At 37.1% G+C, this 12047-nt stretch overlaps 1 protein-coding gene across 3 annotated transcripts in view; it reads right to left on the bottom strand.

The window, feature by feature from the left end:
- LOC123662558 (transcription factor kayak) overlaps positions 1-12047 on the bottom strand; it is a 42947-nt gene continuing 30900 nt past the window's right edge. For 2 of the 3 annotated variants that reach the window (XM_045597400.1, XM_045597401.1), the window contains exons 2-5: positions 2524-2698; positions 1664-2219; positions 1132-1252; positions 1-772 (exon numbers count right to left, since the gene is read on the bottom strand). In XM_045597400.1, the coding sequence (XP_045453356.1) occupies positions 548-772; positions 1132-1252; positions 1664-2219; positions 2524-2698 (1077 nt within the window). In that variant the 3' untranslated portion in view covers positions 1-547. Of the gene's footprint in view, positions 773-1131; positions 1253-1663; positions 2220-2523; positions 2699-7197; positions 7639-12047 lie in introns of those variants that run through there. The other variant, XM_045597402.1, reaches the window with a different exon arrangement.

Consider the following 12047-nt stretch of genomic DNA (forward strand, 5'->3'; position numbering starts at 1 on the left):
TTTTATTTTTACATCACACTTATTATTTACGCAGAAATACAATCTAGTTATAAAAATATTTTCCTTTAGAATGAGAGAACAGCTCATCAATTGACTTTCGTAGGCCGGCGTCGCTGCGCCGATACTCTCTAATATTAAAATACTACCATACTCGAGAATATAAATACAAAGCACACAGTGAGCAAGTACGTTTCGTGGGCTCCCCGAAATAAATAGAGAAAAATAGCCGGAGGGGGCCCGGGAGACGAAGGTAGCACGACAGGAGTGAAGAACGAAGTCAGTACGAACAATAAATAGCGTAGTCGTTACACATCACGAACTAGGTTCCGTGCGCCGGCGCGTCTGACGGCTCGGCGGACAAGGCACGCGAGAGGCGTATCGCTTCATCAAACTTGGACTCGAACGATTAACGGCTCGTAATACCGAAACTCGGAGGCGTCCCGACGGGTCGGTAGCGGAGGCCGCACTAGAGACGCCCGGGCTCGAGGTCGGCGAGGTCGACGAGGTCGAGCGGCTCGAAGAGCGGGCAGGCGGCGGGCAGCTGGTCTCAGAGGCTCACGAGGCTGCCGTGGTCGGGCGAGGCGAGGTCGGGCGCGGCGCGCTGCTGCTGCGCGCACGGGTGCGGCGGCGGCGCCAGCGGGTGCGGGTGCACGGGCGTGAGCCCCGTGCCGCCCTCCATGAGGCTGTCGAAGTTGAACGGGATGCCGTTGCTGGGCGTGCTGATCTCGACTTCGATCTTGTTGTTGTTGCCCAGCGCTTTGTTGTTGTGGATCTGTAACGATAACAGAAAACTTAGTTATGGGGTAATTGAGATGAATTCGGATTCGGATTACGCCTTAACTAAATTGAATGATCACGATCATTCGACTCATAATGCCACGCGGCACTGTAGGCGTGTTGAAAACGTGCGAGCAACGAAAACAGCAATATATAATAATAAACTGACATTTTTGCATTGCATTATTTAAAATATTTCCAAGCTCAGTGTCCTGAGTTGTACTAATGGACACGTGCACGCAATCTTATACGCTTCATTATTCATATCATATATCATTGAACCGTTTAAATAAAGAATGTATGTATGTATGTACATATGTATATAAATTAAGTATGATCTACTATGATGATTACCTGCGCGGGAGTGACGGTGAGAGGGACCTGCAAGAAGTTAGGTCTCGAGGGACGCACGGGGGGCGTGTCCAGCGAGTTCGCACTTGTCACCACCGCTGGGTTTGCCGCCGACAGCATTATTCTGTAATAATTTTTAAACGTTTATTAGAAATATCATTAAATATAATTTTTCTTCATGTACGTCACAAAACCTTATTTGTTACAAATTATATTTTAATTTTTTTATACTTATTTAAACTAATGTCGAATTTTTTAACACTTTCCTTAAATACTCTATCGGCCGCACTCAGCTACGTTTAATGATTACTTAAACAATAACTAAGTACAGATTTACCATATATTGATAGATTTTACCATTATGTAAATTATTCATCGGCTATGCTACTTGAAATATCCATAGATATTAAGTATAAACAAAGAAGTAGCGAATTTTTAACTATAATTTTCCTATGATTTAGGAAAAAGAACGATGAAATATCTATGCCTCAAACTAACGTATTAATTTTGATAAACTCCCTGTCATTGTGTTTACCTTTTGTCTAGCATCGGCGAGGCGAAGATATCGTTATCTAACCCAAGCACGGGGTCTACTGCGGGGTCCATGACTTCTACTTTTACCCTGACACCATCCTCTGGCATCTCTGGATACTCGTAATTTTCTTGAAACGGCTTCACATCCGGTGGACTAGTGGACCTCTTGTTCAGCCGGCACAGTGGTAAGTGGTTATGTAAAATCGCCTGCAACTGGTCTTTATCGGCGTTGAGTTTGCGGATTTCGTCTTGAAGGGCTTGCTTTTTCTCTTCGAGCCTGTCGGTCTCTTCCTGGAGTTCGTTAGTGTGGTCAAGTCTCCGCTTGCGACAACGTGCGGCAGCCATTTTGTTTCTTTCTCGACGTATCTTTCTTCTTTCTTCTTCCTCCGGTGTGAGGTCTTGAGGGGCTTTGGTAGGTCTCCGTCCACCCATATTTCGTCTCTTGGGTGCGGGTAGACCGGGACTGCTGCTACTGTCCCCGCTAGCTGACAGAGGGCCCGGCGACACATGCAGCGTCGTCGGGCCCGCGTCACAGTAACCCACAGGATTCAGGATGCCTGAAAAATGAGACAAGTTTATACACATATGTTAAAGAATAATAAATACAAAACGCATAAGTATTTATGAAAGAAACACCTAGTGAATCTGATCAATAATAATTAAAGAGTTGCATAGGCCTATAAAATAACAAATATAATATATGTGTCCCATTCCCTCAAAGCAAATACTCCTCATAGAACATTGGTTTATTTTTGGGTCAAAAATAAAGAAAAACAAATTAAATAAAGATTGGTTAGGCACTTTTAAAAAAAACTAGAGGTTAATTTTATTATTTTTATTATCATTATTTTTTAATTTTACCGTAATTGTTATTCTGCGTGACGGACGGTGGTACGAAGCCCGCGTGGTTGCTTTGCTCGCTGCGACAATTGCTCAACTCTATGTAGGTCTGCTCGAAGTTGCGCAACTGCGTGGGCGTGATGGTCGCCGTGGTGCGGGTTGGGACCCCCGACTGGAGGCCCTCTAGGTTAGCCAACTGGAAATAACGAAAGAAAATAGACTTTAGTTAAGATGTCAAGAAATTTAAACATAATAAACAATTTATTACGACAAAAATAAGTTAATTTTATGCAATATTCATTATTGTAAATATATATATTATTAATATATATATATATATATATACATCCAGATACATTTTTGGCGTCAAGCACAAACTGCGTTATTACGACGTCCCTCAGTTATGCTTACATTTTATATGTTTTTTCTGCGAATGTTGCTTATTTTTTTCATTTTAAATTCCGTGGGTTATATCAATTTCTTTAAATTTATTTTTTGAGAATATTCTGCTTACAGTTGTGCCCAACCATTTATGAACCCCTTTCATGATACTTATGTTATTGCTTCCTCCATATATCCATATAGCCTCACTTAATGCACCGATTATTTAGCGTCCTATATAAGTAATGATGAAATGAGTGAGAAGTAAGCTGAAATGCGACGTTGCCAGTTTTCTAGTAGGTGTGATCATCTATCGTTAACTTAAGAAATAATTCTATTACGCTCGTTGAAATTTTAACATGTAACGGTCATAGGAACACCTCCAATTTTTCATCTTATAATAGCTCTCTTAATGAGTTGCAACATATATTTTATTTAGGCTTTTAACATTTTAATTATTGACGACGTAGCACATCATCAGAATAATAATTAATAAATAATTATTTATCGTTATGTCCATTTGTTATAAGTATTCTTTGACGGTTCGCAGGTTATGTCTGCGAACCGTCAAAGAATAATAATAAATAATGTTCCCTTATCCTGCCACGGATACTTTCTGTACATTGAAGATATTTAAAAAAAGTGATACGGTCTATGAATACAGGTTACTGAATCGAACATTTTTTTTTATATGTTTGTATGTGTCGTTGTGTCTTCATCACGCCAAAACAGCTAAACGGATTTCAAGTAATTTTAGAACATGGGTAACTGGGCATCCAAGAATACGAGGATATTATTTTTTCTTCTTCGCTGACGAATCTTATAGGTTAATTAAGTTTTATAGCCACAAATAGTTGTGCTGCCTGCTTTTACAAACAACATATTATTATCATTTTCAATATAAAAATGTCTCACGGCTAAAATATTTTTATACAGACTAAATAGTCTAACTACTTAACTCTATTTCACTAGAATGATTTACCTAAGTCGTCGTCTGGCAAATTTAAACATCGTCAAACAATATTTACTTATAAAATATAAAGTATATCTTTTAAGTAGGTTTCTAATTTTTTTTAAGTGGATAACAATAGTTTATTAAACATTATACATATTTACAATTCACAACTTAAGAACTAAATATTTACAGATAGTTTTGGTATAAATCATGTCCGCGTGGAATCGTGTCAAGAATGCTGACAGCATTTTCTCGTTGAATCGCTATGCCGATTCTCTGGGCAAAAAAATGCACCAGCCCTCTTGTCAACAGTGGAGGCAATAAGGCGAAGAGTTATCTCATTTAAAAAAAACTTTAGCACGGCTACTCCAAGGTCCAAGTGTTTCGACTGCAAATGGCATAAAGATGTAATTTGAAATTAATAACGAATACTTGTGCCGTTTAGTCGTTTCAGCTTTTTCCGCTGTGGCTCCCGCTTTTAAGGCTGTTTCCCTGACATGAGAAGGAGCAAGTGTGTCAACGCAGGTTGCGTCCCACAAAAGCGCCCGTCCCCTTACCCAGGGAACCAACGTCAATCCATCAGGTCTCTTGCCATCATTGCGACTAATTCCAGTAGGCTCGATAAGAGCAGGAACGTCGATGGTGGCAAGAGCTTTTTTATGGTATCGTTTAGGGAACCGTGGCGGGAAAACCTACCTGAACTCTTGTTACAGGAAAGGCCGTGTAGTCCGAAAGAATCGACCTCTTTTCCGCACGGAGATCTGTGTTCAAAGCACAGTGGAGCTCCCAACCGGAGACCGAGAGCAATTCTAAAACTTTCATTGTCTAAAAGTGTCCCAAAGTTTTTTGACGGCATTGCGTGTAGCCTGGATTGGGTCAAAAGCCAGAACAGCTGCAAAAAAACTTCGTATCCTTAATAACAGTATGCGTCAAACTAACGTCCGTATATGTGTTACGTATTGCGTAGCCCTTACCTTATATACGGACGTCGTAAATCTGTATACCTACTATTCGAACCACTACATATTCGACGTCCATGACCAAACCGTCACTAAACAAAAAACACAAATTTTCAGTAGGGGCGCTCAGTAACCAAATAAAAAATCATTGCAAAAATGTATTAAATGTAACAGAACCTTTGTTTTTTCAGATTCAAAGACTGCTACCCAGCCTGGCTTCCATATTCATGCAAAAAAGTATAGATAATGTATATCTAATATATAAAATTCTCGTGTCGCGGTGTTTGTAGTTAAACTCCTCCGAAACGGCTTGACCGATTCTCATGAAATTTTTTGTGCATATTGGGTAGGTATGAGAATCGAACAACATCTATTTTTCATCCCCCTAAATATTAAGGGTAGTCCACCCCTAAATTTAATTTTTAATTTTTAGATAAATTATTTTATTTTTTATTTTATTATGATTTGGCGTTGAAAAATACATACAACCCTATGTTTTCACCCTTCTACCACCAACCCCTATTTTAAAATAGCGTTTAGCGGCAAGACAACGTTTGCCGGGTCAGCTAGTTAACTTATAGAAATATTTTTATTTTTATGACAAAATAGTGTCCACTTTTCCGTTTAATATGTAAATTCAATTCGTAAATTCGTTAAAGCCTCACTTTTTCCTTTTAAGTGTACTTTTATTTTATTTTACAACTTAAGCAGTATTTTGCAACCGAGCGTCAAATAAGCAGCGACACGTGCGTAGCAACTATTTTTAAATGATTTGTTTTGACTTAATTGAATATTTCAAAACCTTCAAATACAGTCAGTTTGGCAACGTCGCAATAGGACGTCAAATAATCGGTTGTATCGGAAGAGTTTTAGCAGAGTATACGCTCTGTCGATATACGCGCTAGACTAGCGCTGCACCGTTGGTGCGGAATTTCGGAAATTTTAGTTATTATACAAATGCAAATGTTTCAACGATTTTTTGGCTTCCGGCGATTTTTGTTGTACAGGTAGCTAGAGCCAAAAGGACTAATGGGACATCGATTAAAAAAGTGGCGTCCGATATGCGGACGTCTAAAGGAGGTGGACGCCAGTTTAGATGCATTTCGGCCCATGTGGGACGCCTAATTATTAGCAGGATGTATATATATATATATATATATATATATATATATATATATATATATATATATATATATAATTTCAGATTGCAAATAGTTATGCAATATCTGTAGTCATTATATTGAAAATCAGCGTCGCTTCCACATTCCGATCGCTTTTATCAGCAAAACATTTGTGCATGCATAAACGAAACAATAACAATAAAAGATAAAACAATGTACCGGACAAAATATATTTAATAACATGTAAATAACGTAAATATTACATAAGATTTACATAAAATAAAATATCATTCAATTCAAATAAATATCAGCTGTGTGGTTACGACAGTAAAGAATATAGCCACCCCCTATCTTCCCGTGGGTGTCGTAAAAGGCGACTAAGGGATAACTACTACTAACAGTTCTACTACCATTTTGGAACTTAGTAAGCCGACCAATGGCGGAATAACCATCCAACTGCTTGCTGGCTTTGTAATACACAGGCCGAACACGGGCAGCAGCGTCTTCGGTGCGACAAAGCCAACCCTGCGGTCACCAACCTGCCTGCCCAGCGTGGTGACTATGAGCAACACACATGAGTTGACGCCATTTTTGGTACGAACTTGTGGAGGCCTATGTCCAGCAGTGGACTGCGATAGGCTGAAGTGAGTGAGTGAAAATATCATTACCGAAAATTGGAAAACTTAATATTACTTAGTTAATTTAAATTAAATCGTCACTAATCACGTTTATTTTATGTTATTATAGCAAATTTTGAAAATTATAGCATCCATCTATCTCCCTTCGTAGTGTCACATGAAAATAAACAAATCGTGCAGCACAAAAGTGTGTGTAGTAGTTATGCATAAAAATAAACTAGAATTATTTCATCCCATTCTCCTAGAAAATAATTATTTAAAAAATACTAGTTGAAAAAAGTCTAAGATAACAAATAACTGAATAGTAAACTATTATTACATTTGCTACATTGTGGAGTAAGAGTACCAATTGTAGACATATTTAGTTTTACTGGTCTTGCCGTTTTTCCTTCTCGCATCAAGTCGCAAATTATAAACAATAATATCATAGGTAAAATCTCGTCTGATTCATTGCATCCTACTTTAAATAGCGAGAACGAAGCCGATTTTCACGTGCCAGACGGCATGGCTTTTGGCACAATGTTGTTTTGGAGTACGTCTTAGAAAATGTTGAGACTTTTAGGAAATCATCACATCGATATCGGTCAAGGGATGTACGATGGAAATAAACATAGTCATCAAATCATCAAATAGGATTGTACCTGTTGGCACCACAGCTCGGTGGCCAGCATGTTAGCGAACTCCAGCGGATCTATGTTCTGCATCTCGGCGGTGTTAACACAACCACGTTTAAAATTAGACGCTTACTCTATTGTGTTGCGCTTTTTGCGACGCGACACCTTCGTGCGGTTCGAGTTAGTTAGTCGATTTATTCGTTATAATCCGCCCTCGCAAAGAAATATTAATTGGGATTAATATTGTAGTCGGTGCACTCGATAGTCGTCGGACGGTAAAGAAGTTCCAAAGGTTCGGTTAAGAGTTATGGGGCGGGTCGGTATCGTCGATTGTGACAATTCGATTTGATAATCGTGTGCGCGGGAGTGCGGGTCGTTCGTTCGTTGCGCGCGCGTTCGGCGTACGGCGTACGGCGGCCGGCCGCGGCGGATCGCGCGCTACTGCCGCGCCGCGCCCGCCGCCCGCCCTTGCTCGCCCGAAATGTTCGCCCACGAGCGACATCGAAATAACGTATTTATAGAACACTCCTTTAACTCCGGAAATATTTCGCATCATTTCGCATCGCAGCGGCGGTTAGTTATCTGAGGTAATAGGCGCTTACGACCGAAAACAAAGCGCCATGTGAAGAACACATTAACAACAAAAGAAGAACACAGAAACAAAAAGAGAACAAAATGTATGTGTAAATTATATTTGTTTTTCAGACATCGGATCTTCGCAAAATTTACAATAAAATCCATGTATCTTTAAATTTCGTTCTCTTGGTCATAATTTGCAATAATTGCAAGTGGGCGGAAGGCTTGGCAAGCTGGCAGGACCTTGCACCAAGGACGCGCTACGCGCCCGTAGGCGAAATGTTTCGGCGAATAGAACCTTATATGGTGCCAAGTATTATGTATTAAAATAGTTAATTTAATAGAGCTATTCAAACAAGTTTATATAATAATGTACTTTTAAGTAAAAAACTTAAAGTTATTTTTTTCCAAAATACAATATGAATATGTACCAAGTCGTAATAACAAAGGGTTAGTTAAAGTAAAGTTGTGTATATCACTCGTAATTGTGGCAATCTTCGGAGCTAGCAGGATAAAGCGGTCGAACGGTACGGAAGGAGCACACTCCGCTCAATTACCGCAATTGCCTAAATGAAATTCGTCTCAAATGCACGAACACAGACCGAACGCTAATTGGTCACGGTGCTTACCTATCATTCACTTTAAAAAAAATCTTGCATACCTGTGCATCATCTTGAACGATTATTATCAGTAAATTGGATACGTTCCAAATTATATTATGGTTTTAGAGAAAAAATTTAAAATGGCGTTTTTAAATCTCTTAAAGACAAAAGAACGCATACAATTCTCAAAAAAATCATAACGAAGAGTCAGTTTTTTTCCAAAAAAACATCGCTCCACGACAAAAATGGATCATTATTATTATTGATCGTCGATTTTGCAACGCAGCAACGCGTCAGATTTTCTTGGGACAGATAGTGGTAGAGTTCATAAAGAAGTAATACCATTATCGCGTAGTCATGAGATCACCACTATATCTAGTTGTGACGTAGTACGGTAGTGAGGTAGGCGATGTTTCTACATTACCGATAACAGTATGAAATTAACTTATTATTTTAATGCTACTGTATATGAGGAACAATTTATGAAGCGTGGATAATCAAGATTTTTATATAATAAGCATAGCGAATGTAACTATTTATGTTACTTTATAAAAAATTATGTAATATGTGACAGTTGTACAATAGTTGGGATTTATGTCATGACACTTTCATAGTGGTTTTATCAAGTAGTGGTGGTAGGTGTTAGTGATAGTGGGTGGAATGGTAACCACTTTTTTTATCATAATCACTGTAAATATTTTTAAAGCTTCTAAGCTATATATATATTTTTCGGGTATATTTTTTAAGCACGGTAAAAAATAATTAAAATGTACTGTATGTATGTATCGATATAAAATATATATTATATCGATACTGAATGTAGTACTAAATAATAAAGGAAAAACTTTTTTTTTAAATAATTATAATATCATGGTACAAAAATTATAGACAAATAACATAATCGTGTTTGCTCGCAAACGAAGAAAACCGACTTCAATTACATCGACAAGTAATACAACGTAAGTAGACGAAAAAAATTAACAAACGCAGTAGTCGTCACTACGATTTTCGAGGGTTTCCCTCGATTTCTCTAGGATTCCATCATCCGATCCTGGTTTCTTTATCATGGTACCATACTTGGAAAAACAAAAAAAGAATTATCAATTAATAACGAATTAAGTAAGCTCCTCCTTTTTTGAAGTCGGTTAATTAAATCTTAAAGGTTTATATAAAAATTGGTAAGTGGCCATCCATAATTCTGTGGTGTTAAAGAAAAAGGAGAAGTATTTTCCTATATATTTGAACTTTTCACAATGTTCAACTAATAAGAAACCAAGTCATGTGATTTGTTAGAAACTTGTAATTTATTTAATGTTCAATGTATTAGTGACTCTCTAAACCCGACCTGGACCAGGCAAGGTATGTAACGCAGACGATTGATCTGGACCCGATCAGGAAATCTCATTTCATCCTGATCAGGTCCAGACAAATCTTCTGCGTTACATACCTTATCCGGTCCAGATCGGGCATGCCCGGTCCGGTCCTTCTAAGGAACATGAAAAAAATTCTACTCTGGTTTATGCCATGAGACATTAATATTTTGAACCAACAGGTGCAAAAATCTCATTTTTTAAATAATTGTACTTTTCTTTTTCCTTGACACCACAAAAAATACGTCAACGAATTTCACGATTTTTTGACCCCTCCCCCGTCCTTATCACAGCTTGTCATATTATGAGACTCCCGTTACGTAGTGTACCGTCACATATTTTGCAATTTTTCATATCGTTTTCGACAATATTTTTATTTCCATTTATTATCTGTTAATAATACCCACAATAAGGTATAGATAGGTATGTTGAAATGTGATGTCACAAAAGTTTGGACACCTCCCCACCAGTGTCCTATTGTGTTAAAATCAATGACATATATACTTTAAGCAAGTATTGCCTATGTAAAGGCGTATCGACGATATAGCAAGCCCGTTATCCGCACGTGTGCTCGCCTACGTCCATTACCAAGCGAGTTATCTACGAATTCCATATCTATATTCTGTATACACTAACATAATATATATTAACCTTCATTGGGCTTTGTACTACAGAAAACACATGGTAAGAAGACTTGAAGTAAAATCATGGTATACTAAAAAAGGTGCCACTATTTATTATTACAAAGACGTAGCGTCTGCCCTGTGATAGGAATTTTTCTATCATACAAAAATAAAATAAAAATCTTCAATAAATCTATACAAAACAAAATAGCTACAAACAAAAGCAGGAAATTTTAATAATTTCTAAGTACTCGTAATGCAACAAGTGAAGGCTACAAGCGAATTATCGTGTAGCTACTTTCTTTGTAGCTATTTTCGTCGCGCTAATTATAGCAGCGATACCCTTCACCCTTCACCATGGATGATGCGAGCAAAATAATCAGTACAATATCGCTAAATTATTATGAGGTCAAACACCTTTTAGAAGATATTTAGTCTGTATACATATTCAGTTATTATGTTGTTTTTTTTAACTAATTAATCTAATTATGATATCATTAATAGCTTTTGAAATTGCAGTTTCGACTACTAACAATAATAATTATTAATGAAAAATATTTTTCATTATACTCTATTTTTTTTTTTTTTTGAAATGCAAACAACATAATAACCATTGTTTATGACTTAGAACGTTCTAGTAGATATCGCCTCGTATTCATAAACGGATTATTTTATTTACGTAATATTAATTTAAAATTAAGACGAACAACAACCTTCCTCTTCGCATAACATATAGGTACATTTATAAATACTACATGTAGTTGAAATCAAAACATATAATGTTATATTTAACCTTTGTATCGCGACGGGGATTTACGGAAGACTCGATAGTTGATACTTTTGAAATATAATAATATTCTAAAAGTGTTAAATATTTACATATTTTACTATAATATATATATATATATATATATATATATATTTCATTTCGTGTAACGTTTTATTTAGGTACATAATTTATACCCGGCACAGGCTAACGAACTGTTCGATCATCGATACAATGTATTTCGCTAAAAATAATCAGCTGATATAAAAATGACAATACTATCGTGAAAATTATCGAACAATAAATCTAAATCCGCAACACATTGACGTGAATACCAGATGTTACTGTACGCTCCGTTTATCGATATGTCCTAACTCATTTTGTCCTGAACGCCTGAGCACGTTGTAGTGCGTACTACGAGCACGTAGTAATGCGACAGGTGAACCACGCCCGCACAAGACGTTTAGTCACATTCTATTGTTTACTTCTTAATGTAGCATATGAAATATTCGTTATCAAACAAGAATAGATAATTACGATCAACTAATTGTACCAATGTTGTACCATCCACGTACTTCAATAGCTCTTCTAGTGCTGATTAGATTTACGCGTGGTGTTCTATAAAAAATAGGCATAGTAATATTTTCATCACAAATGACTTCTTTAATTACCTACGTCGTATTCTATTTATATATTCACAGAAATAGAATCAGCTCTTAGAGCTTTTTATGGTAAGTCATTGTGTAAAAGATGATAAATTAACATTATTTAACAGATTTTTGTCTCGGACTGAGTATCGATTAGCTAACAAATAACACAGAAAACGAAAAACAATCGTCATTGAAATCGTTGAACCGCTTTAAAGCAATTAACTATGTAAAGTATCACTCCAAATGGAACTGAATAATAACTACTTCTAAACGATGTTTACTTAAATCGC

Source organism: Melitaea cinxia, chromosome 18 (assembly GCF_905220565.1).
Source record: "Melitaea cinxia chromosome 18, ilMelCinx1.1, whole genome shotgun sequence".
NCBI classification, from domain to species: domain Eukaryota; kingdom Metazoa; phylum Arthropoda; class Insecta; order Lepidoptera; family Nymphalidae; genus Melitaea; species Melitaea cinxia.